General features: G+C 41.6%; 1 protein-coding gene and 1 pseudogene across 1 annotated transcript in view; one reads left to right on the forward strand and one right to left on the reverse strand.

Annotated features, from left to right (window-relative positions):
• Window positions 1-3,634: 3,634 nt before the first annotated feature.
• Window positions 3,635-27,444, forward strand: part of HSPA4 (heat shock protein family A (Hsp70) member 4) — a 47,323-nt gene continuing 23,513 nt past the window's right edge. Inside the window, exons 1-6 of the mRNA XM_045892588.3 lie at window positions 3,635-4,058; window positions 17,153-17,210; window positions 19,164-19,304; window positions 21,086-21,208; window positions 25,538-25,637; window positions 26,296-26,429. Coding sequence (XP_045748544.2) covers window positions 3,952-4,058; window positions 17,153-17,210; window positions 19,164-19,304; window positions 21,086-21,208; window positions 25,538-25,637; window positions 26,296-26,429 — 663 coding nt within the window. The 5' untranslated portion in view covers window positions 3,635-3,951. The remainder of the gene's footprint in view (window positions 4,059-17,152; window positions 17,211-19,163; window positions 19,305-21,085; window positions 21,209-25,537; window positions 25,638-26,295; window positions 26,430-27,444) is intronic.
• LOC123853720 (RNA-binding protein with serine-rich domain 1-like) lies at window positions 12,785-13,600 on the reverse strand (annotated as a pseudogene).

A 27,444-nucleotide genomic window follows, 5' to 3' on the forward strand; every position in this document is an offset into this window, starting at 1 on the left:
GGGAAGATTATGAATTCCCAACCGGAAACCTTTGGTCTCATGGTGAGCAGTCTATTAACACTGTATATTTAAAACAAACACCTTCCTGACTGCTTAGAACTAAATTTAATCATTGTACCAGAGAAAGGCATGCAACATCTTCCTCCTTCTAAAATTCTCAAGATGCTCTGCTGAATCAAAGGAAGTTGTGCTACAACCATGATGCCTTCAACATGAAATATTCTGGCAACTTCATTGCTTCACAATTGTGATTCTTGGAAACTTGTCACTTTAGATTCTTCAGAATTCTTAAATAACTTTTTCTGACTTCATTTACTTAAATATCCCAGAATAGCCTCTTGAGCTATAAGTTTGATGATCCAGGAAACTATTTATAGCAGGATGAGTACTCTCTGTGACTGATGTTATGTTTTATTTTGAGAAGGACAAATCATTAAAAAGATTGATAGGGCCAATGGTATTTTAAACTGAAAGCAGAGCCAAGGCAAATAAGGTAGGTAGGTATGATGGTGGAACACAAAAAGATAGGGTTGTACTTTTTTGCCAGTTCAGTTAAAGGCTGGGGAGGTCTCCCACATTCTAGAGGGTAGGCAGAGACAGAGTCCATAACCCAGACCTAGTGATATTTTATTTTTAAAGATTATTTATTTACCTATTTAAGCAGGAGAAAGAGAGCACGAGTGAGGGGAGGGGCAGAGGGAGACGGAAGGTGACAGGCTGACTTGCTGCTGAGCAGGAAGCCTGATGTGGGGCTCTGTCCCACGACCCCGAGGTCATGACCTGAGCTGAAGTCAGACTCTTTTTTTTTTTTTTTAAAGATTTTATTTATTTTTTAGAGAGCGAGCGAGAGAGAAACAGCATGAGAGGGGAGAGGGTCAGAGGGAGAAGCAGGCTCCCTGCTGAGCCGGGAGCCCGATGTGGGACTCGATCCCAGGACTCTGGGATCATGTCCTGAGCCGAAGGCAGACGCTTAACCATCTGAGCCACCCAGGCGCCCTGAAGTCAGACTCTTAACCGACTGAACCACCCAGGTGCCCCCAGACCTAGTGATATTTTAGGTAAAGTCACTTCAGCCTATGGCAGCCTGGCCTCTGTTTGCCCAGTGTTTATAATGCAGAGCAGACAGACACAGGACTCTCTGTCATCACAAAGGTCAATACTGTTCTTGGTGTCATTGACATCCTCCTAGGTAGGAAATAAATATAAGACAGAAGAAGGTCAAGGTAAATCTTCTTCCTTTTTTTTTTTTTTTTTTTTTTTACTTTTTATTGTGGTAAAATACACATAACATAAAATTTATTATTTTAACCATCCTAAAGTATACAAATCAGTGGCATTAAGTACATTTGTACTGTTGTGTGATCACCAGTACTATCCATCTCCAGAACTTTTTCATCATCCTAAACTTAAACTTTGTGCCCTTTAAACAGTAACTCTTCATTCCCCTTCTCCCAAGCCCTTGCTAACCACTATCTTATTTTCTGTCTCTATGAATTTGCCTATTCTGATTTCTGTGTCTCTCCCAATTGGATGGGGGCCACCAAATGTGGGGCAACCCTATTGGGTGGAGGCCCGTGGTGAAAGAATTCACCCAAGGCAGAACAAGGGAGATAGAAATTTTCAATTGAAAACACCACAATGAAATGTGGGCAGGACAGCAAAACAGAGACTTTCTGCCCCAAGGCAGTTCTTGGGGGGAGTTGTAGTTAAAGAGGGAACGTGAGAGAGTATGGGAACACATGGATTTTTCCTTTTTTGGTACCTGTGTCTGGGTGTAAGTAACCCATTGGTCAGCTAAGGCTTATGGCTATTTTGAGGTAGGTCACCTAATGGGCCTGTTTGTATCAGCCAGAGGGTTGGGGGTCACTGCAGGCCCTTCTACCTCATTCAGGTTTCCATAGTTCAAGTTGGTTGCTAAAAGTGTCCTCTAAAGTTTCCTCATATAAATTGAATCATACAAGATTTGTCCTTTCGTGTCTGACTTCTTTCATCCATGTTGTAACATGTGTTAAGAGTTTTGTTCCTTCTTAAGGCTGAATAATATTCCATTGCATGTATATACCATTTACCATGTTAAAAATCCATTCATGCATCAGTGATTATTTGGGTTGTTTTCACCTTTTGGCTATTGTCAATAATGCTGTGAACAGGGTTGCAGTGTATCTGTTCATTCCTGTTCTCTTTGTTCAAAGGCCTTTTCTTGCTGCCTCCATTCCTATTACCTACCTCCCTCAACCTCCTACCCTAGGTAGCACTCAGTACTTGCTTTTGAAGACAAAGTACGTTTGGTTTAGCCAAAATGTAACAACTGTGTAGTAATTTGCAAGTGTAAAGGCAAACAATCTGGCCTTTGGGCGTTGCTCCAGGAGATTGAGGTATGTGTATGTGTGTGTGGGGGGGAGGAATGCAGATTTGAGAAAATGCACTTTCTTCTCAGCTCATTCATTAAATGATCCAATTGTTCTACCCTTGAGATAGAGATCTTTAACTCAGTCTACGTTCCAGCAATACAGAAATTCTCAGCAACTCAGACTAGCTCTCTATTGCCTTTTTTTTTGGTTCACAACCTGAAAGCAGACTTTTGCTTTTCTGGAAAGCCCTCCTCGTCTCCCCCATTTTGTGCGTAAACTGGGATTCCTTTTGCTTTTTTAGCTATCCTCGTGACCGGTGGGATTCAGGTGTGGGGGGGTTGAAGCTTATACACTTATACCCTTAAAAAAAATAAAGTCACAAAATAAATATGTAGGACAAAAAAAAAAAATCACAAAAATTCCTGGAGACTTGGGAGATCGAGATCCCCCTACTGAGACCACTTCATTTTATCAGAAATTCTTATTATATAAAGATGCTTTCCGATGGCAAGCTGGCTTCCTGCTTGCTCCTGGAACACTCCGGAAGTGAGGGGCCCTAAAGTTTAAGGTTCATTAGCCTCGAGTAAGCCTGTCACTCACTGGCCGGTCTGAACCGACCTAGGTAGCGTGTCATCCATCTGTGTCTCTTGCGTTCAGCTCAGGACAGGTGCTTGGAACGGGTTGGGGATTTCAAGGTTTAAGTCACGTTGGCCCCTCCGTCGGCTCTAAGGACGCGAGCGGCTTAGAGAACGGTGAGGCAAGGCTGAGTGAAAAAACCCACGGCGGCGGGACTGAGAGGATTCCTGCCCTCAGCCGGAGGGGGCGCTGTCTTGGACTTCGAGAGAGCCCCTACCTAAGGCCCTCCTCAGGGCCACATTCCAAGGGCGGCCTTGTCCTCTACCCGCGGACCTACCCTAGGGACCAGAGGGGAGGGCTCTCTGGACTTTGAAGATTAGCTTGCGCTTCCATTTTGGAAGCGCAACACAAAGTGGGGCGCGAGAGGTCCCATCGCCGGAAGTTTCTTTGATAAAGAAAACCGGCGGAAGTAGGCCAACGGCGCCTCTTCAGTAGTTTGCCTCCAGCCGGCTGGGCTACTTTCTTCTGGAAGGGGAGAGGCCCCACTGCTTTTTGCCGCCGTGGGGAGTCGCTGCAGCAGGTTCTGTGCGCAGGCTCAATTGGCCTCCCAACCATCTTTCAGCCGCGGGGTCCCTTCCGAGGTTTTCTTGCCTGGACGTGACGTACTCTTGTCGTAATTGGGGGCGGAACCTCAGAGGGAAAAGCGTCTGAGCCGGGGTCTCGCGAGAACATTCCTTTCCTTCGCAGCGCTACAGCTTTACTCTCGTCGCGACGAGATCTTTCGAGAGCTTCTCCGCCCCCGCTACCGGTGCCCCATCTGCGGCCGCTGAGCCGGAGCCGGCCTGAGCAGCGCTCTCCGCTGCCGCTCCCTTCCCAGGGACTTCCCGCGAGGACTCCCTCACGTCCCCCGCTAGCCCCGGCCCCCCGGTCCACGCGGCCCGCACTCTGCGCGCCAGCCCCGCCGGGGTCCGTGTCCTGTTTCGCCGGCCGGACCTGGGCTCGAGCCCGAACTGTAGCCGGCGCCATGTCGGTGGTGGGCATAGACCTGGGCTTCCAGAGCTGCTACGTCGCTGTGGCCCGCGCCGGCGGCATCGAGACGATCGCTAATGAGTACAGCGACCGCTGCACGCCGTGAGTGTGGGCCAGTCCGGCCGCGTGCACGGGGGGTGGGGGGGTGGGGAGGTAGCGCTTGCGCTGGTCTGCGACCCTCGCGGCTTGGGGAACGCGAACCGGGGAGTCACCTCGGTTGCGAACCGAGGGTCCGGTGGGTAAGGACCCCCCGCTGGGTGTCAGGTCACTAGTGGCCGCGACTCGCCGTGAGGGTCTGCGCCAGCGGCGAGGCCTTTTCCCAGTGGCCTGCCGGTTGAGTGAAGGCTCTGAGCTGGTACTCGTATCAGCGGAGGGCATGGGTGGGAGCTGGAGGGAAGGCAGGCCTGGGATGTATAGTGGACCGAGTTCTTTTAGAGGGCAGAGTCCAGGCCCAGGGCGTACTGCCGTTTTTTCAGCCTACCCCAGAGTTCGGAGCTTTGCACACAGTAGGCGCTTAATAAAAGTTAGTTGAATTAAATGGGTTCTGGCGTTTGCCGGCGATCTGAAGATGGAGCGGCCAGAATCCCACGTGAGTGGGGGCGGGGCAGCACCCGGAAGAGAGGGAGCCGGAGCACCAGAGGCTCGGGCTCCGCGTGGAAGGCACAGCTACCAGAAAAGTACTTAATAAAGTCAATGTCTTGATACGTTTGCGTTCACGTTGGTTTTTCACATCGTTTTAGTATGCTGAACTATGTTGGGTCATTCTCTCCTTTCATTCTCTGCGCGTCTACACCAAACAGCGTTCCACTTTCACAGTTAATACATTCCAACCAGGGTGTTGGCCGCAATTGTTAATGAATGACTCAGGGGCTCACTTTGACTTCTAGAACCTATAGTAAGTTAAGGGACCAGTATAGACAGAGCTCTAAAAAATCATGACTCACTCAGGTCTTTCCTTGGGTAAAGAGTCTTCCTTTTGACTGTAGAGGTACTTTTCAATCCATTATCCTCTTTTGGGGCAAAATCTTTTAAGAAGCTTATTATTTTCTAGGTTCTCTTATTATTTGACACGTGGCTCTTCAAGGGCTTCTGTTCCAAGGCCCATTTCTTCCCCCTAACTTTGGTCACCCTTCCCGCAGTTGGGTAGCCAAACGAGATTGCTCCCTCCAGTGATCTTTGCTGCCCAGAGACTCAAAACATTTCCCTTCCACTTGTAAAATTTCTGCCCCTTGTTTTAGACCTAGACCAGGCGCTTCCCTGAAAATCCATCTCAGATCCTAAAACGTGGTTTGATGTCCCTTTCTCAATTAGGTTATAGTTTCACTGAGAGAGAATTCACAGAATGTACAGTTAACCCATTTAAATCGTAGAGTTCGATTGTTCTTAGTGTAGTCACAAAGCTGCAACTATGCCCCACAATCAATTTAAAAACCTTTTCCTCAGTCCAAAAGAAATCCTGTACTCATTAGCTGTCACACCCAGTCCCCCCTATATTTATAGTTTTTAATAGTGGGTTTTATGTTCTAATTTGTAATTCCAGAGAAGGTATTGTATACTGAGCTTTTTTTAATCATTGAAGTTTGAGTATTTAAGCATTAATTTTCCATTTGATATCGTCTTCCTCTCCAGATTCAAGTTTTCTTCTTTTGTAAAGATAGTCTTTCCCAAGAAGTCAAAAAGGGTGGTGCACTGAGTCAGGCATTTAACTTTTGGTCCTTTTCCTGCCTAGATTTGAACATAATTTCCATCCAAAGGGAAGAGAATTCCCAATATTGGAACTAACAGTGTTCCTGTCTTTTCTTTCTGTTAATGTTCCTTTTTTTTTTTTAGCCAACAGTTTTACCGTGAATTCCATAAAAAAAAGTTTAATCTTTTCAAATTGGAATTAAATTTGCCTCAATGACTAGGTGATGGGTGACCAGATACATTACATAATTGTGATAAGACAGTACTATTTATTTTTTTTTTAAAGATTTTATTTATTTATTTGAGATAGAGAATGAGAGAGAGCACATGAGAGGGGGGAGGGTCAGAGGAAGAAGCAGACTCCCCGCCGAGCAGGGAGCCCGACGCAGGACTCGATCCAGGGACTCCAGGATCATGACCTGAGCCGAAGGCAGTCGCTTAACCAACCGAGCCACCCAGGCGCCCAAAGACAGTACTATTTAAATACTTTAAGGGATTTTATGTTTTCTCCACGTTTTATATTTTCCAGGAACTTCCAGGGATACCATACATTGAAGTAATTTTTGTTTACTTTTTAAAAATTTTTTTAAAATTTTTTAAGATTTTATTTTATTTATTTGAGAGAGAGAGAATGAGAGACAGAGAGCATGAGAGGGAGGAGGGTCAGAGGGAGAAGCAGACTCCCTGCCGAGCAGGAAGCCCGATGCGGGACTCAATCCCGGGACTCCAGGATCATGACCTGAGCCGAAGGCAGTCGCTTAACCAACTGAGCCACCCAGGCGCCCACATTGGAGTAATTTTTGAACTATGATTTTGATTAGCTTAAATTTCTTTCTTGGAGTTCCTAAGTAGGAGATGGGAATGGAAAGGTTGATTTTTGTAGTAGTTACGGAATAGTGGATTTTTGTTTCAGGTACACAGAGACTATGATGGGGGTTTGCTTTAGTGTCATAGTGCAAATGAGATTTAGTTTCTGGAGGGTTGGCTGTGATGGAAGTATCTCATTTCAAATTGTGGCTTTAACAGTATTTGGATTCACTTTTTGAGGATCCGGTTGACTCTTGTCCAGAAGAGACTCTTAATTTTCACCAAATACAGGCTTGCTTTATTTTAGCAACTACTGAGTGCCTCCAGTACGCCAGCCATTGTGCAAAGCGCTGGAGGTACTCTGAACAAATAAGCAAGATCCTGCCATCATGGAATGGGTAGTGGAAAAAAGCCAGATGCTAAACAAACATGTAATTACTAACTGGTTAAGGTCCACATGGGATAGTACAGAATACGATGGCTGGGGAACTGATTTAAATTAGATGTACGATGGAGATGAAAGGTGCTCTTAAAGAAGTGTGATTTAAGTTGAGACCTGGAGGATGAGTAGAAATTTACATGGAGGTGGTGGGTGGGTCTAAGGAAGAGCTGGTTAAGGCAGAAGGAACAGCAAGTGAGGAAGAGTGAGGCATTCAGAAGAGCTTGGCACACTTGGCTGCCTGAGAAGATCATAACTACTCTTGAGCCACTTGAAAGAATGGTGTGAGATGGATTGGAGAGGAGTTAGCAGGACTTTGTAAATTATGTTAAGGATTTTTATTTAGGTGCAATGGGAGTTGATCCAGTGTAAATTTTAAAAATATGGTTTATCTTTTTTTGTGGAGAATGTATTTATCTGAGAAGGGGAAGAGAGGAAGCAGGGTGTTACTTAGGTTATGGCAGTATTTAGTCCATGTGGGAGTTGGTGTTGTTCTCTACTAGTGTAGTAGCAGGGGAGGGAAGTGTGGGCGGCTTTGAGGTAAACTTTGGAGGTTTAATTTAGGAGCATCCATGTTGACGAATTTGATCATAGGCTTTGGAATAAGATGAGAAACCTATTTTTAGTGGGATTATTACAGTAGAAAGGGTACAGCCTTAAAGCTTTGGAATGAAAATGTTAATGGAGTGCCAAACATTACTGAAGAATTGGGCCATACTTTCCAAAAAGAACAATTTATAGGGTAGAAATGAATTATTTAAATAATTTCTGTGTGTGAATTGTTTATATTACTATTTTCATGGACTTAGGTCCTAATAAAACAGTATATTAGGAATTTGAAGAGATGAAATTGTCTATTAGCTGCCCTTGAGAGAGCGAAAGGTGAAAGTAGTTACTTTTTGGTTAACTGGAAGATTAACATCTGATACCTAACTTGTGCAAGAAAAGTATTCCTATGAAATAAATGTGTTTACATGTTGTGTAGAGCTAAGTACAGCAGTAGGATCTTGAGTTTTGGATTCAAAGAAAAGGAAAATTGATTTGTTAACTAAAGTTCAAATTGCTTACACCATTTTCCTTCATAAGTCTAATTGTAGAAGTTATGAAAGTAGTTCCTTAGAATCATTTAAGAGCTAAAATACAATCTTGTATACAAAATTTGTGGACTAATCGACAGGAACTTCGTCATTAGGTTCTCAATTGGGTTTCCTAAATTAACACATTTTTTTCTTGACTTAACAAGATATTTGTTTGTTGTAACAATAAAAACACTAAAGTGCTGAGATTTCTTGTCCTCATAATTTGCTGTTTGCTGTGTATGCTTCTGTACCTTTTTCCAGACTTCTACAAATATACATTGTGGGGGGTGGGTATGTTTGAACAAATAGGATCATACTATATTTTGTAAATTTTCTTTAACATATACTTTAGATTTCTTTCAGAGTCAGTAAATAATGAACCTACCTTCTTAAATGTGTAATATTCTTTATTATGGCTGAAACATTTTTTTTTCAAACAGGTTATTTCTAACTTTTGTAATTACAAGTAGTTAATTGAACAGTAGTCTTTTACACTTGGATTTACTTGTTAATATTTTTATTTCTGTTGGATAGAGTTCCAGACTTGAATTCGCTAGGGCAAAGAATATACAGTTGACCCTGTATATCAGTGTGGGGGTTAGGGGCACTGACTTCTGTGTGGTTGAAAACCTGTGTATAAAAACTTTTGACTCTCCAAAAAATTCAACCACTAGTAGCCTACTGTTGACCAGAAGCCTTACTGATAATGTAAGTGGTCGATTGATACATATTCTGTATATGTATTCTGTACTGTATTCTTAAGCTAGAGAAAAAATGTTATTAAAATCATAAGAGGAAATACATTTTTTTTTTTTAAAGATTTTATTTATTTATTTGACAGAGAGAGAGGGAACACAAGCAGGGGGAGTGGGAGAGGGAGAAGCAGGCTTCCGGCAGAGCAGGGAGCCCGATGCGGGGCTCCATCCCAGGACCCTGGGATCATGACCTGAGCCGAAGGCAGACGCTTAACTACTGAGCCACCCAGGCGCCCTGAGGAAATACATTTATACTACTGTTTTGTATTGAAAAATCCATGCATAAGTGGACCCACACATCTCGAACCTGTATTGTTCAAGGGTCAACTCTATGTTCTTAAAGTATTGTTGCCAGGATACTTTATACAAATTTAAGGGGTTAATTTATAACAGGAAGATAAGTGATTCACTGGGCATTGTGAAGATTATAATGGGCTAGAACTATATAAAGTGTTTAAGATAAAGCCGGACACAGTAGATATTGCCCAAGTATTTTCTAGTATTGCTGTTACTACCTAAAAAATACAAATTTTTTTTATTAATCCTCCTCATTAATGGACTGTATGTTGGGATAATAAAAATAAAATTATTGAACTTTGCCTGAAGGGTTCATAATTTATAGCTTTTAATATGCAAATCTTGGGGCCCCTGGGTGGCTCAGTCTGTTAAGCGGCTGCCTTCAGTTCAGGTCATGATCCTGGGATCCTGGGATCAAGTCCCGCGTTGGGTTCCCTGCTCCGCGGGGAGTCTGCTTCTCCCTCCTCCTCTGCCTGCTGCTCTGCCTACTTGTGCGCTCTCTCTCTGTCAAATAAATAAATAAATAAAATGTTTAAAAAAATATGTAAATCTTATTGATTGGAGAATTTGCTGTGCTTTAGGAACTGTGTATCATTAAGTGTGAGTTGTTCGGTCTGTTTGATGTCAGTTTTTTGGGGTACTTTCTAGTTCAGGGCTAAGGCAGTAAGAGGATAACTCTGACTAATGTAATCTTTTCCATGCCAGTTTTGCTTAAATCTTTTATTTGATAGTCTCAGTATTATTGTGGGTTCTCTGATAAACTCATTTTCTTATATAGGTTAAGAAAGAGAATTAGAGCAGCAGCTGTTCTAAATATCCCGAGAGCATTCTTATAAACATGAAACTGTGCCTTTTAAGGATCTGTGTTCATTGCAGCTGTTCGTAACATCCCATTAGAATGTGCATAAGTATTTGGTCAGTAGTATCTCTTACCCATGAAAGGGAGAACAGTGTTATTCTCTGGCCTAAAAAGATGATGATTTCTACAGCTTAACGATTAGAACAAGGGAGTCTTGAACTTAATTTGAATTAACTTCCTGTAATACCAACCTGTATTTGGGAGTGGAGGACAAGTAATGCCAGTCAATTAGCAAGTGTCTGTTTTTAGCAGCATTGACTTGGAATTGTGTGGCATAGAGAGGAAGTGTAAGATAAAGATTTCTGCTTTCTAGAGATGTAACCATTCTATTTAGAAATATGAATGATATAAAGTAGTGGTAAACAGAATAAGAACAATCATGGATGGGTTATTAAGTACAGACAAAGTGTCAGTGCAGAGGAGAGGTTACATTTGTGGGGGGTGGAGTGACGAGGAAAGGCAGGGGTGGGACTTGAGCACATAGGATTAAAATACATGGATGAAAAGTTTGGGATGGTCTAAGTGAAGGTATAGAAGTAGGAATGAATCTAATTGGTTTGCCAGGCAGTACAAAAATAGGTATATATGGGATTTGGAGTCCAGTAGTCCTGATTTTGAATCTTGGATGCTTATATTTACCAGTTATGTTTCTGGATGCATTAACTTGACTTGAATCAGATTTTCATTTATAAAATTGGACAGTAATAGTTCTTTTCTCTGAGTATTTGGGAAAATCAAGTGTAGGTTGCTAAGCACACTGCCCAGCATATGGGAGCTGGACCTGCTTGGTTGAAGAGAGGCTTCCTGCCATAGATAACGATTGGATGCATGCTATGTGCAAATTTTGGAAGTTGCTGGTGAGTGGGGAGTAGTAGGTAAGTTTCTTTTTAATATCTTGTTCCATCCTTGTTCCATGTAAAAATCCTAGTGGAATAATTCAGCCTCTCTAGATTTTTCAGATCGTATGTTGAGGAGAGACAAACTGAATTGAGGGTATTTAGCTTATTATTTTTTTTTAGGATTTATTGTATTTATTAGAATTGCATAGGAATATTTACTTAAATGCTAATGGTGGCCATCCATGGTGGGGGTGGTGGTTGTGGAATTACAAATGTTTCTTTCCTTTGTCATACTTCTTGTTTTCTAATTTTTTGCATAGAGCTTATACCAGCTAGAAAGCACTGGACTAGGTTCTAAAACGGGCTCTAATATTTGACTTCATCTTTTGGCCTTTCTTCACATTTAAATGTTAGGTTTCTTTGTGTAAGCTTTTATTTTTAAAAACCCTTCAATTTGTGCTGTTTGACATGTTGACCCTCATTCAGTTCTTTGTGAATGAAAGTAGGACTTTTTATTCCTCATGGGTAGATGATTTTGAAGATGACTGACTAGGTTTTAATGGATAGCTTGAGAAGGTGAAGCAGAACTTTCATAGCAAACTAGTTGGTATATTTTTGTATGGAACTCAAACCAGGGCTTCAGTGGAGCAATAATAATGACTAGTATTTTACTATTTATGATACGCCAGTCTCTGATATAAACCCTTTAAAAGGGGATCAACACAGGGGCACCTGGGTGGCTCAGTTGGTTAAGTGTCCAACTCTTGGTTTCACCTCAGGTCACGATGTCAGGTCTGAGCTATAATTTGAACTTTTCTTTAGCTTTTCAAGATGTACAAAGCAGTTCCTACTGCTGCGTCCGGCTCAGTGCTGGGTGTGGAACCTGCTTAAGATTCTCTCTCCTTCTCCCTCTACCCCTACCCCGCTCTAAAAAAAAAAAAAAAAAAAAAGTTGATCAACACATTTAATTTTTACAGCAGGTATATGAGGTAGGTGCTGTAATTTCCCCCATTTTATTTTTATTTTTATTTATTTATTTATTTATTTTTTAAATTTTTTATTTATTTGCGAGAGAGAGAATGAGAGAGAGCATGAGAGGGGGGAGGGTCAGAGGGAGAAGCAGACTCCCTGCCGAGCAGGGAGCCCGATGCGGGACTCGATCCAGGGACTCCAGGATCATGACCTGAGCCGAAGGCAGTCGCTTAACGGACTGAGCCACCCAGGCGCCCTTATTTTTATTTTTTGTTTTCCCCAATCTGCATTCAAATCCCTGGTTTATTCAACACAGTCCTTTTAGTCTGCACCAACAAAGTATAAACATAACAGTGCCTAAAATGCTAGAAGTTTATAAAACTCAAACAATTGATAGTACTGACTATACAATAAAAGCCAAAAAAGCAGTGTTCATGTTGCCAAGGTAACCTGCAAGACCCCCATGAATAACAGCTGCAACAGAGGGGTCCGTGATGACCCTGCAGAGCTAGCTCTCAACTTGCTCGCCAATTTTAGAGAGAAAAGGAGACCTGGGATGTGGTTGTGTGTGCATTAGTACGTGTAAAAATAGAACCATTTTCAGTAACTAACATGGGGTGTTTGATCCTAGAAGTTGCAAGAGGATGGGGGCAGGGGAGCAGGGCCAGGCTAGCAGGAACAGCAGTTGCATTTTCCTGAGACACTGTCAGGAAAAGACCAACAGGCAAGGCCATGATCAGGCCACCAGACTAGTCCTCAGTCATTTGTGGAAATGAAAGTCCTACCCGCAGGCTGGGGCCACACTGCTACCCTGTTTGTCCCTGCTGGCTTTGCTACCAAATTGACTCTCTCAGAAACTGAAAATGTGGGAGCATTAGCCAGAAAGCTGGAGAGCATCTTTATAGGCGCAACCCCAACCCAGTAACACTCCTGCAGCCGGAACTTTGCTCTCAGAGAGTATGTCTCAGTTACTCTCTTCAAAACCTTTCCTGAGTGAGGAATTTGTTTCTCACCAATCTTCCTTTGGCTAGAAAAGTGACCAAAGTGAAGTGGACGCGATAGAAGTTCCAGGGCACAGAGCTTCCGTGGCTCTGTTTATTGGGAGGAATTGGAGCTGCAGTGGCTACTGTGGCCGCAGCAGCCAGGGGGACTGCCCCTCAGGGAACTCAGTCTCATCCGCGGGGGTGACTGGTGCCACGGCGGGGGGTGGGGTGGTGGCAGCATTTTCCCAGGAGGGATAAATTGCCTGGGGGGCGGCGTAGGCCTGGGAGCCAGCACAGGCCTGGGAGCCAGCACAGTGGTGGTAGTGACCTCCTGGCCATCGATTTGTCCTCTGTCCATGTCCTTCAGCACCTTGTTGGCTTCATCTGGATCGTCTGACTCCATGTGTGCTTAGCCTTTAGAAAGATTGGGGGGACATCCTTTTAAAGGCATGTCAATCCTATTAATTTTCCCAGAGGTGGAGAGTATCTATCTCCCTGATGTGGTCCCTGCCCACGTTCCTAGTGAGCCTCCGAATGTACACCTTGGCTGGTTTAGGGGAAGGACTTTTCATCTCTTTTGGGTGGTTTGGATTTGGAGCTTGAACGCCAGCTGTTGTCATGCCAGCACCCAGAGGTACTGGTTGAGCTAGAGGAGCTGCTGGAGTTGGAGCTGTAGGACATGCTGGAACTCCCCCAGCGGCTGCATGCAGAAGAGGAGCTTGAGGCACTGCTCAGGCCTGTGCTGGTGCTGGAGGTAGAGCTGGACCAGGACCTGGTGCTGCTGCCATCCCTGCTAGGGCTCTGCTTCTTCCGAGTTTTATCCCTGTCGCCATCCTTCCTGCTCCACTCCTTGGGGGCCCCTTTCTCTTTAGCATGATCGTTGGACTTCTCATCAGAGTGATCTTGTGTTGGTAGGAGAAGGAACCATCTTCCCACCACTGTGGCCTTCTGCTGCTCTCCGCTGCTGAGGCCAGTGCCCTAATTTTCCCCATTTTAGAGTTGAGCAGATAGAATTTCAGAGAGATTAAGCAACAGAGAATTCACATAGCTAGAAAGGCAGAGAAGGGATTTGGACAGACTCATACTGATTCTACAGTCTGAGCTCTTTTTACTGCACATGTATTCAAATCAGTAAAGTTGATGGCCAAGTGGAAATGCTAAGGATTTCTTTCTTCAGCACAATAGGCATACTGTTACAGGATTTTTTTAGAATGTGAGAGTTGCGGGGCACCTGGGTGGCTCAGAAGGTTAAGCGTCTGCCTTCGGCTCAGGTCATGATCTCAGGGTCCTGGGATCGAGCCCCACATCGGGCTTCTGGCTCAGCAAGGAGCCTGCTTCTCCCTCTCCCTCTGCCTCTCTCCCTGCTCATGCTCTCTCTCTCTCTCTCTGTGTCTCAGATGAATAAATAAAATCTTTAAAAAAAAAAGTGAGAGTTGCTTTGTAGTGATAGGATATTGATGTTTTCTTATGACAGGGTAAGGAAGGTGTGGCCCTTCCCCATACTTTGTAGGAGTTGGGCCTTGTCTGCAGCCTTGTCTGCCCGCTATATCGGGTGCTGAAGATGGACATTCCAGTAGTGATGCTCGATTATTTTGTAAGAAGTGGCAACTATAATGTGTGTGTATATGAGCCAACAAAAGAATGAGTATAGTTGATTCTTGAACAATTTTGGGGTTACGGGTGACAATCTCCTGCGTAGTCGAAAATCCACGTATAACTTGACTAACCAAAATTTTAACTACCGTAGCGTACTGTTGACTGGCAGCCTTACTGATAACAGAAACCGTTGATTAACACATTTTGTATGTTACATGTATTATATACTATATTCTTATAATAAAGTAAGCTAGAGAAAAAATGTTATTAAAATAATAAGGAAGAGAAAGTACATTTACAGTACCATATCACAAATATCCATGTTATAAGCGGACCCCCAAAGTTCAAATCAGTGTTGTTCAAGGGTCAGTTATAATTTGAACTGAGACAAACTTTATTTAGCTTTTCAAGATGTACAAAGCAATTCTTATTACTTTAAGGCAGATGTAGATTTTAAAACTAAATAAAAATGTTACCAGACTTCAAGGGAGAATATTACCTAGAGCCACTCTGTACAATAGAACATTCGTTGAGATGGAGGCATTCTGTATCCAATTCTAGTAAGTTTTAAGAGATAAAAATGATTTGAGTTTTACTTGAGGGCCATTGGGAAGGCCTCACAAAGTGGGTAATACTGCTGGAGAATGAGTGAGATATAGAAGGACCAGAGCATTTCAGGTGGCAAAGTGGTCTGAGCAAAGCAGGAAGATGGGACGACTAACTTGTGTTGGTTCACTGTGCCTGAGATGCAGGTGAAAAGTATGGTTGGGATTGGGATGGTACAAGGCCTTAGGTTCCACAGTAAAGCATCTGGGCTTTGTCGGTTACTGGTTTTGTTTGAAAGGTAATTACAAGTAAGACCGCTTCAGAGTTACTGGGTAGAAGAGAAAATTAACCTTCCACAGGACATATAATAAGCTTGGGAACATTAGTCTTTTTTATTGTTAGAGCCAGCAGTTGTTTTGATGAGATGAAGGTTTGAAGAAGGGGCTGCAGGGTACAATGGAAGATAAATAACGTTGCCTTGTAATTATGTTGGGATTGAGGTGTTGGTGGGATCTGGTGGCTTTTAGAAAAGATGTGAGTTTACCAATCATTAGGCTTAGGCTAGAAGGCCTTTTTGGAATGGAGAGGGTGAAAGGAGTGGGTAAGATTGTCTTTGGCAGTTTCCTAAAGGGCAGTATGAGCTTTGATAGGAGAGACATTTACTTGGTATTGAGGATATTTAAAAAAAATATTAGTGAGTAGGGGTATATATATATGCAGAAAGGCTAAGCTTGACCACCTGTGTTTCTCAGAGGCTACCTCCAGCACATTTTGGGCCTGTAGAGTTTAGGGGTCAGAGCAAATCTAACGAGATCCCAGGCTGTGCCATATTTATACAGTGCAAAGCTACTTGCAGCTGCTCTGGGAGATTGGCTCACAGGGGTTCTTACCCTTTTGGGTGGAAAGGGTCACTGAGGCACAGAGAGGCCTAGCATTCTGGCAGATTGCACAGGGCTAGTAAGTTTATTTAAATAAAATAATTCTCAGTAGATCATCTAATGTAGTGAGATTTGGGCCAAAGCATTATGGCTCCAGAGCTTACTACTCTAAATTGGAAGAACTAGGGATCTAGGGCAGATAGAAAGGGCCAAAGCTAGAGTGTAAAGTATGGGGAAATGGTCTAGAGTCTTGACTCCACTGCTTCCAGATTCTGAGATGCTGGGTAAATTTACTTACTAAAACCTTTTTGGACTCAGTTTTTTTTCCTATAAAAGAGGGATAAGATGGGGTGCTTTTGAAGATTTAATGAGATAATACACATAGCAATTTGTACAGTCATTGTTATTAAAGTAGGAAGAAGAGAAGGTTTTACTGGATTCAGGAGAAAATAGACTCTGTTTAGGATTTAGTTTTGTCTTTAAGGATATTTTGGGTTCTTTGGGATGAATTTGATCTTTAGCTTGAAAGAAAGCAGCCCCTGGAAAGGGAGGTGATAAATACATGGGAGTAGAGGGAATGTAGGGCAGGGCTCCAGAGGGATTAATTAGAATGAAAAACCTATGGGGAAGCATAGGGGCCATGCTAGTGAAAGTATCAATTCCAATATAACTGACTTTTTAAGCTTAAAAATGGTGTTTTAAAGTAGCTATACCTGTGAGCAGGTTTCAGTTTTGCTTTCTAAAAGAAGCTGCAAGTACATCAAACTGGCAGGCAGTGTATGAATTGGTGATTTGGAAGAATGTTCATAAGTGGGAATGAAGTTCATTGTCGGAAATTTTGAGTCCTTGCGGTGCCTGGCTGGCTCCGCTGGGAGGAGCATGCGAGTCTTCTTGATTTTGGGGTTGTGAGTTTGAGCCCTAGGTTGGGTGTAGAGATTACTAAAAAAGATGAAATTAAAAAAAGAAATTGTGAGTCCTTGGAAGCTAGTTCTGGAAAATTTTTTACTAATATATAGTAGGACAAGAGTTCTCATAGTTTATAGACTATTCTCTAGGTCAAGTTATAAGCTGTTTGAAAAAGCAAGAACATTTTATTGATGTTTTGGTAAGAGGGTACGTTACTTTGTATTGGGATTTTGAGCACTAGACTTGAAGAATAAGAGAATAGTGGAGATTGGCTAGATCACTTCTCTGTAGTATTCTAGACAGATGGTTAACACATCAGACTTGTACTTCAACATCTAATTGACAGGACTCCCATTTTTCTAAGAGGCCAGCCATTCTCATGGACAGTTTTACTCAGCGGAGAGAACAGAATCATAGACTTCCTGTGTGCCTTAACAATATGTGGCTTTTTAGCTAAGACTCAGAAAAGTTCCTTGCTGTGGCGATGTAATCCTGTTGGATGTAATGTTGCAGTAAGGTTTGATGCTTAAATGTTTTTTTTTTTTTTCCCCTAGGGCTTGCATTTCTTTTGGTCCTAAGAATCGTTCAATTGGAGCAGCAGCTAAAAGCCAGGTAGAGTTTTGGTTTTTTTCCCTAAAATGACTTACTTCTCTGCTTTGTCCATCTTTCCCTTCAACTATTTCAGTCCCCATTATGTGCCTAATACGGCAGTCCCTGCCTGATCCTAGTCTTGTGTGCTTGAGTGAGAAGCAAATAGCTTTTTAAAATAGCATGAGCAGGGGCCCCTGGGTGGCTTAGTTGGTTAAGCGTCTGACTCTTGATCTAGCTCAGATCTTGATCTCAGGGTTGTGAGTTCAAACCCCACATTGGGCTCCACGCTGGGTGTGGACCCTACTTAAAAAAAAAGATAAAATAGCATGAACAGTATAATTTATTTAATGCAAACTACTGTTACGTATTTTGTCCAGATCTTGTTTAAGCAAGGCTTGCTTATTCCTCTATATTTTATATGTTCCTTAAAGTCTGTCTCTTGGGGTTTTCATCTTACGCATACTTAGAGTCACTGTTGTTTGTAGATTTGATCTTGTTAATCTAGGTTCTCAAGAAAGTGTACTCGTAGAAGCACACTTGACATTTATGTGTTTACTTTATAAAACAGGAACCTAACATTATTTGTTGGTTTCTAAGTAACCAGAGCAGCAGAACCCCAAGAGTTCTGTTGCTTTGAGTGTCTGAGGTTGCTGTAAAATTAAGGAGTTGCATATTTGACCTTTTTATGGTTCAGCCTGGAGCACCATATAGAATGAATAACTGTCTGTTTTTCTGGACTAGGCGGGGCCTACAATATAAAAGTCCAGGGGTGCCTGGCTGATGCAGTTGGAAGAGCATGTGACTCTTGATCTTGGGGTTATGAGTTTGAGCCCCATGTTGGGTGTAGAGATTGCTAAAAAAATAAATAAATAAAAAGCCTAAGAAAATGGTGCTTAGCCCATTGATTTTTAATTACATTGGGTGTTTTGTTCTATAATCTTATTTTCAAGAAGTCAAAGATTCATTAGGAAGCAGTAGATAGCAAGTACAGAGCTAGTTTGAAATGTCTTCTAAAATTGCAGTGAGCTCTTTTTAAACTTGCTTTCATTATTGAGAATAGTTATTGTACTAAACCAGCTGCCTAGTTCTAGGATAACATAGTTATTCTGGTACTGAGTTTCTGCTTGGCAGCCTTCTGAAGTAGGGCCCGATTTTGGGGGCCTAACATTGTTTTATGAAAGACTTCTGTGTGCTTTATAACACAGCTGATGCAGAGGAGCTCTGCAGTTCTTATAAAAGTAAAAGAAATTTGGAAGTTACATGTGCTACCTTTATCCAAACATCACTGTTAGTATCTTAACGTATAACCTTTTGTACTCTTTCTACAGATTTAAATGCTTCCCCCACTCCAAAAGTGAGATCATAGCATATAGATACTTGTCTTCCAACGTTCTAAAATAATGTTACCCACTGTACAGATATATCATTTATTTACCCATTCTCCTGTTAATTAACCATCCAGGCTGTTTCCAGTCTTCTGCTGTTGTAAATAATATTTGGTCACTGTCTTTTTACATTTATCTTTATGTACTTACTGTCCTCTTTTTTCCTGTAAAGTTTCTTTCACTAGAATTTCTGAATTGATATTGCCAAAATGACTCCTGGAAAGTTTGAATCACAAATTATGGTAGTTTTTAAAAGTTAAAGCTCATTTTATGTAAATGTTAATTAGAAGTTTAAGAACAGAAGAATACCTTCGTACATGTACAGTGCCCCATCTTCATGGAGAAGTAGGACAAGTTGGGCTCTAGTGCCCATCCCTGCCACTGTGGTCTGTACAAGTCCATTATTCCTCACTTCACACACGAGCAGGCATCATACAGAAAGGTGTAGTGCTAAAGAAAATGAAACTCAAAAGGAAACCTTGTGGAGTTAAAATGATGCTAGTTTAATCTGAGGCTGTTGAATTTTTTTTCCCCCTAATTTAATTGCTCTTAGTCTTTTCACTCTGATTCTCATGTTCTTTCTCTTTAGGTAATTTCTAATGCAAAGAACACAGTCCAAGGATTTAAAAGATTCCATGGCCGAGCATTCTCTGATCCATTTGTGGAAGCAGAAAAATCTAACCTTGCGTATGACATTGTGCAGCTGCCCACTGGATTAACGGGTATAAAGGTAAGGTCTCAAAGTGATGGCTTAGGATTAAAATACAGTGTTTTATTATATCAGGTCAATATATCTCTCTACCATTCTGAGTTCAAGTTGTAGTGAAAATGTTTACAAGTGTCTAGGAGAAGGTTTTGGTAGGAAAGACCATTTGGCCTTTTTTGAATGCTCTGTATTTTGACTGGGAGTGATAGGTGGCACTGTTAAAATGCGTTGGACAGATGGGTAGTGGTGGTTTGAAGTTAACATTGCCATTGCTGCTTGTATTGTTACTGATGGAGCAGTCTTTCTGGTGTGATTTTAGTGAACGACTTTTGGAATACCAAGCAAAGAACTTAACACTTTAAAGTCACTAATCAGATGTATGGTCATACTCTTGACAATAGGACTTAGATTGGAAAGAGGTGTTGTTCTTTTGGGGGAAAGGGAATTTAGTCTTTGATATCTCTGGGACATCTAGAAGAGTTTGTGAAGCATGCAGTGAACTGATCCTACAAAAGAGGCAACTGAGTTTAGCAAGGGGAGATTTGGTGTTTGAGATACCGCAGTTGGAGAAGTCAGGATTGTGGGACCAGGCTCAAAATCCAAGAGATGATGAGAACTGTGAGAAAAAGGTAGTGAGTTGTGCTGTTGAGAACTCAGGTGAATTTAGAAGTGAAGAATTCTGATAATGGAAGAATGATCGCTGACTGGGTTTACTTAGGATATCTGTGGCAATAATCTCAGAACAGTTTGAATGGCTGGTAATGGATAAATCTGGAGTACAGGGGAGGGAAAAAGGGAAAAAAAGGTTGTGAGTAGATGGAGGATACTTACAGTCAGGAAAGAAATAGCATTAGGTATTGGCAGATTTAGTCCAAAGCATTGCAAGAGCCAAAGGAGGAAGAGACTAGGGAGAAGATCCGGGGAACAAGTGGGTCCAAGTACAGGAGTGGAGCAGTAGACTAAGAATTAAGCAGATAGCATGGAAGAAGAGGCTCATGGGGAGGGGCGCTTTCCCATGTTCATCGTGCAGTAAAGTGAGGGACTACTAGACTGTGAACCAGGATAAATTAGGATTGGGCTGGGGAGCGAAGACTTCAGGAGTTTAGGAGAAGGTGGTGCTCAGGTTCACTTGGAGCAGCAGCTGGAAGAAGAGAGTTCTGTTTTCAAGGTGTGGATTGCATTTGGGGACTGTGGGCATGTGGGATGGGGCTTGTCTTAGCCAGTCTTTCAGCATTTCAAGTTTGGAGCCCTTTTCCAAGTTGCACGCTTTTATGCGGGGTAGGGTATCTTGAAGCTTTATTCATTTATCCTTTAATTCAAGTACTTATTATGTCTGGTTTGTCCTAAGTCTTGGGCCTACAGCAGTAAACAAACTGACAAAAACTCTGACCTCAGGCTAGATCGGATCCTAATTTTGGAAATGATCATAAAGTCAACATGGTAAACAAAGTAAAACCCACATAGTATTCCAGGTGGCAGAGTGTCCACCACCAGACCTCTTTATGGAGGTGCAGTGTTGGGCCATGGTGAGCACTCCCAGTTTGCTTCTTCACAGGTGATCTGAGCTTTTGTTGGTGGTCACAGCATACTGTTTCATAATGGTCCTTATCTGCAGGTATTCATGTTTGATAAACATGTTAAAAAGCTACAAGTGACCTTCAAGTTGTTTTTGCTTCCCAGACGAGTGTTCTTCAGTTCCTTCTTGAGATAGTGATCCATTGATGATGAAAATTGCTCATTTTAAATGGCTTTTAGGTCATGGAAAACTGGAATAAGTCTAGATCCTTTTTGTTGTTTTATTGTAGGTGAAATATATGGAGGAAGAGCGAAGTTTTACTACGGAGCAGGTGACTGCCATGCTTTTGTCCAAACTGAAGGAGACAGCAGAAAGTGTTCTTAAGAAGCCTGTTGTGGACTGTGTTGTTTCGGTGAGTTTGATCCCTGCGTTTTATTGGGAACTTAAGTGAAGAAGCAGAGAGAAGAATTTTGTCAGTTGCAAATAGAATTGCTTTTTGCCTTCGGTTATAGGGATTATTTTAAGAATTTATCAAACTAGTCTTCATTTTCTCTCTTTTTTAAAAGATTTATTTTTTTGACAGCGAGAGAGGGAACACAAGCAGGGGGAGTGGGAGAGGGAGAAGCAGGCTTCCCGCCGAGCAGGGAGCCCGATGGGGGGCTCAATCCCAGGACCCTGGGATCGTGACCTGAGCCAAAGGCAGACGCTTAACGACTGAGCCACCCAGGTGCCCTAGTCTTCATTTTCTTGAGTATTCTTTTCTGCCCCCTAGTTTTTACTTAGCTCTTCTCTATTTTTCCTATTTGAAGGCTTACCTCAGAGCCCACTTCCCCCCTGGATTCCTTTTAGCACCTTGCAGAGGGCCTGGCACGTGATAGCCACTTGTTTGTTGAATTTGAATATTCACAATTAGAAATGTTATTTTCTTCATTTCAATGTCCATATTTTATTTTTGCTTGCCCTGTATTTAGAACTAAAGGCAAGGCGGCAGTAGACTAGTCTTGTCTTTTGCATATTCCTGTTAAGATGGAAGCCTGATGGAGTCCTTAGGAACTGTTGAAATTTGGGTGGATGTATTGGCTTTGCAACTGAATCTCCTCATTCTGCAGTTGTTATATTAGTATCTTAGTTCTGTGGTCTCTTTTGTCTTCCTATTGGTGTATTCATCAGCAAAGCAAGGGCTGTTAGGTGACTTTTACTTTGCAGTCTGTTGTCTGATAGATTCCTTGGTTCTTGGCTATCTAGTACAGTAGAACTGATATTTGTCAGGAAGAATTGGATTATGGTTGTGTTGTATTCCGGGGATCCAAAGAATAAAAGTGCTACTTTTCTTAAGAGCTCCTATTCATTGCAGGCTCTGTGTTTCTTAGATGCATTTGTCTTGCCCTAACATATTTTCAGATTTGTACCCACTTCCCCCACCTAGTGCTCTAACTTTGATTCTCAATTATGCTCAGTATGGAAGTGAAATTTATGTACGTACAATGGCAGAATGCCCGAGTGGCTTTTCCAGCTTTTGAGATCAAGTTAAAAGGTGATGTATTAAGTCATGTATTAGGGGTCCTCAAGACTGTACTGAATTTCAGTGACTTGCTAGAATCTGTAGAACTCACCATATAGCCATACCTATGGCTAAGATTTATTACAATGAAAGGATACAAAGCAGAATCAACAAAGGGAAAGGCACAGGGCAGTTTCTGGAGGAAACCAGGCACAAACTTCTAAGAGTCCCCTTCCAGGGGAGTCATACTGCAAGCACTTAATTCTTCTAGCGACAAGTTGTGATAACACGTGACATACAGAACACCAGGCAAGTTCTGCCTGAGCCTCAGAGTCCAGGGTTTCTAACTGGAGGTCAGTCATATAGGCACCTTGTGCCTAATCCATACCAAAATTCTAGACTCCCAGAAGGAAAGTAGCTATGTAGCATAAATTATGTTGTACAAACAGTTTAGGTGTAGTGAGCCACTCTTGTCTTTTAGGGAGATTTTTCTTTAATTTAGTGACCTGTTTATCACTTAAGTTCCTCTATGCTGGGAAAGAGCTAACCTTTTCATCAGGCCTCTCTAAGGATAGCCGGCTCTGGCCCCTATACAAACTCCACTGCACATTCGCTGCCCTAGCTCTTGCTATTGTGCTATGTCTAATTGCTGTATAAATAGAGCCTGGGCGTATTTTGCTTTATTTATAAGTTGATATTGTTAAAACATAAACTTTATTTTTTTGGAAAGGTAATAGTAGCCCTGGTGTTCAAAAATCAAAAGCGTGTATGGGAAGCTTCAGCACCCTTTGCTTACCTAGAAGGAAGTTTCTTCTTCCCAGATGTTAGGAGTTTTATTACTTGGTTACACATCTTTCCAGAGATTTTTGTGTACCCAAGTAAATGTGTATATATATCCTTTTTTAGTTTCATTTTTCTTTTGATAAATTTTAGACATTTTATCTTCCTTATCTTCCTTAGTGGTAGAGAAGGGTTTCATTCTTTTCAGTGGCTTCAGAGTATTCCGGTTATGCATGTAATGAAATCTCTTTAATTAGTCTGTTTTTGTTGGACCTGCGGTTGCTTCCTTTTTTTAAAAACTTACATATTTATTTTATTTTTTGAAGATTTATTTGAGAGAGAGCGTGCATGGGAACAGGGGGAGGGGCAGAGGGGGAGAGAGAATTTCGGGCAGACTCCCTGCTGAGTACAGAGCCCAACATGGGGCTCGATCCCATGACCGAGATCATGACCTGAGCCGAAATCAAGAGTCGGACGGTAAACTGACTGAGCCACCCAGGTGCGCCCTTCCAGTTTTTTTTTTTAAATTGTAAAGAATAAAAAAAAATTTTTTGCTGTGAATAAACTTGAACAGATAAGATTTTGCTCTTATGTGATAAGTTTGTAGGATTTATAGGTTTGAGTCCTAGAAGTACAATTGCTGGGACAAAGGATATGTGTATTTGTAATTTTTTTTTTTTTAAGATTTTATTTACTTATTTGTCAGATTGAGAGCACAAGTAGAGGGAGAAGCAGACTGCCCTATGAGTAAGGAGCCCGAATCAGGGCTTGATCCCAGGACCCTGGGATCATGACCTGAGCTGAGCCGAAAGCAGATGCTTAACCATCTAAGCCTCCCAGGTGTCCTGTGTATTTGTAATTTTAACCACACTTGTTTAATTGCCTTTTAAAGAATTCGTACTCACACTTTCACTTGCAGTGTATAAGAGAACTTGTTGGACAGCAGTCTCACCAGCACACGTTATTGGGGTGTTAGCTGATTCTCTAATAGGTGAATAATGCTATCAAAGTGTTTGTGAGGGACGCCTGGGTGGCTCAGTCGTTAAGCATCTGCCTTCGGCTCAGGTCATGATCCCAGGGTCCTGGGATCGAGCACCACGTCAGGCTCCCTGCTTGGCGGGAAGCCTGCTTCTCCCTCTCCCACTCCCCCTGCTTGTGTTCCCTCTCTTGCTGTGTCTCTCTCTGTCAAATGAATAAATAAATCTTAAAAAAAAAAAAAAAAAAGAAAGTGTGATTTTAATGTTTTATTCTTTAGGTGAAGTTGAGAACATTTTTAAATTTAAGAGCCCTTCTGTATTTCTTTTCTGTAAAACATTCCTATTCTATGCTCATTTTGAGTTTATTGGTCTACATTTTGATTTGTAGTTCTGCATGTATACTAGATTAGCTCTATCATTTTATGTTATGAGTTGCAAATATTTTCTGCATTTGGTCATTAGAATTTTTATGAATCAAATATATTGATCTTTATAAAAATTGTTTTGTTTATAGTTGACATACAATGTTACATTAGTTTCAGGTGTACACCTTAAGTGATTTGACAAGTTTATACATTATGCTCTGTTCACCACAAGTGTAGTTACCGTCTGTCCTGTTACATTGCTATTCAAATATATTGATCTTTTCTCCTCCTTTTTTTCTTCTGTATTTTGTGTTAGATTTACAGAATTTCTTCCCTCTGATGGTAAAGACCCCCTTTCCTTCTGGTACTCATCTTTTTTTTTTAACTGTTAAATCTTTGATTTGAAATATATTTTGGTATGAGGTGTGCAGTAGGGATGGTACCTAATTTTTTCTCTGTATGGTTATCCATTTGTTCCAACACTACTTAATGAATATTCTAACTTTTCCATACTGGTTTGAAATACTTCCTTGATCATATAAGGAATAAATTGCTGTAGGTATTTGAGGGCATTTCTGGATTTTACTGTGTTTTGGGAGGTGTATTTTATTTATTTATTTATTTTTAAAGATTTTATTTATTTATTTGACAGAGAGAGACACAGCGAGAGAGGGAACACAAGCAGGAGGACTAGGGCAGGGAGAAACAGGCTTCCCGCGGAGCAGGGAGCCAGATGCGGGGCTTGATCCTAGGACCTTGGGATCATGACCTGAGCCGAAGGCAGATGCTTAACAACTGAGCCACCCAGGCGCCCCTGGGAGGTGTATTTTAAATGAAGACTCCCTTGGGCGCCTGGGTGGCTCAGTTGGTTAAGCGACTGCCTTCGGCTCAGGCCATGATCCTGGAGTCCCGGGATCGAGTCCCGCATCGGGCTCCCTGCTCGGCGGGGAGTCTGCTTCTCCCTCTGACCCTCCTCCCTCTCATGCTCTCTGTCTCTCATTCTCTCTGTCTCAAATAAATAAATAAAATCTTTAAAAAAAAAAAAAATCTTAAAATCTTTAAATAAAAAAAATAAATGAAGACTCCCTAATATAGGAAACTTGTACATTTTTTTGTAGGTTCCTTGTTTCTATACTGATGCAGAAAGACGATCAGTGATGGATGCAACACAAATTGCTGGCCTTAATTGCCTGCGATTAATGAATGAAACAACTGCAGGTAACAGGGACTGTTAGCATCTGTGACTTGGTGAATCTTGAAGGTTCTGCCATCTTTTAAAACTCTGGGGTTTCTTGTTCTTTATTTTGCTTGCAGCACTTACACCTATGTGCCATAGTGTTTTTGGATACCGTGTCACACATAAAGAATTCATCTGACCAATGCTTTTTCTTTATCCACATAGCCCTTACATTGGTACATAATCATCCTCGTTTGGAAAGTAACACAATTATTGTGCATTCACAGTGTGTCAGTTTAAAGATCTACCTTTTCTCCAGCCCTTTAATGGGCTGTAAACTATAAAGCAACATCTCAGGGAGAGATATGTGGGAATGTTGAGATGGTGCAGAAGAAAGAAATCCTGGAAAATATGTTTGGAAAAGTGGGGGAAGTGGTTGGGAAAAATTGCCGAAGTCATTGGAAGTAGAAATTGTAAACACTAAGGAGGTCTAAGTGAATGTCAGCATTTAATTCTTTGAAGTAACTGTTCCTCATGAATAAATTATGCAAAGCATATGAAGAATTTGATTTTTTGTAAAACATAGCATGTGATGCAGTCCTATTCACTGTATAAATTTTTTTTTTTTTACTTAAAGTGTATTTTAAATGTACTATTTAAATGATAATGTTACATTGAATTTCATTGTTTTCTTACTAGTTGCTCTTGCCTATGGAATCTATAAGCAAGATCTTCCTGCCCTAGAAGAGAAACCACGAAATGTAGTTTTTGTAGACATGGGGCATTCTTCTTATCAAGTTTCTGTATGTGCGTTTAATAGAGGAAAACTTAAAGTAAGTATATTATTTCTGGAAAACTTTATTACAAATGTATGGTAATGAGGAATTTATGGGAGACAGTTGAAAAAATAACTTAAAGAATTTTGTTTCATTAATGGAAGCTTGGTATGAGCCATCTAAACTAGAACTAGGTATGTAGAAGTAGGGTAGAAGCTGTAGTTTATCAAGAGTTGGCATGGTGTGAAGCAAAAAGCATAGACCTTGAGGAACAAGCTCTTAAGATTCCTGATCCTTATTTTTCTAATCTGTAATTTGCAGAAGATAATGCTTACCCTGCAGGCTTATTAGGATTCCTTAATATGTAGTCCCTTTGTGAATTTTTTTACACTGAGGATTGAAGAGATGACAAAGGTATTGTATTCTTGATCTTAAGGTTTTGAGTGTTTGGGAAAAGAGTGTGGGGACTAAAACTTGGATGGCCAAAAAGAAACCAGACTGAGAGTGATATTCTAGATTCTGGAAATCTTAGAACTCTGGAGAAAGCACTTTTACACAGAGAAGTCTAGCACTGTTTAAGGCAAGGAAGGCCAGAGAGTCAACATGGTCACATTTGAATTTGCCCCGATATGGCAGTTACCCAATGGGATATAAAATCAGTTCTCTAGCCGATTTTATCTGCAATTTGCTTAAGAACCAATGAGTTTTTGAGTGTTAGCTGTAGTTACTAGGGTTGTGTATCAGGGTTCTTTGTGCCGAGGTTTCAGTTGCCTTTCTCCTTCAAATTTGGGGATTGGGGGGGCGGGACTGTCTCACAATAAGTATTCGTTAGGTTTGGAGGGTATTTTGAGACCCTGTTTGTTACAGTCTTTTTATTTTGAAAACTAGACTTGGTTTCACTTTATGTTCTGATTTATATTGTTTCTAGGGCTTTTTTTTCCATTTTTTAATATTTTATTTATTTGACAGAGAGAGAGCGCGCACAAGCAGGGGGAGCAGCGGGCAGAGAGAGAGGGAGAAGCAGGCTCCCTACTGAACAAGGAGCACGATGTGGGGCTCCATCCCAGGACCC

This window comes from Mirounga angustirostris, unplaced genomic scaffold (assembly GCF_029215605.1).
Source record: "Mirounga angustirostris isolate CCGP_5_RB_7025 unplaced genomic scaffold, mMirAng1.0.hap1 SCAF_7, whole genome shotgun sequence".
Classification (NCBI taxonomy): domain Eukaryota; kingdom Metazoa; phylum Chordata; class Mammalia; order Carnivora; family Phocidae; genus Mirounga; species Mirounga angustirostris.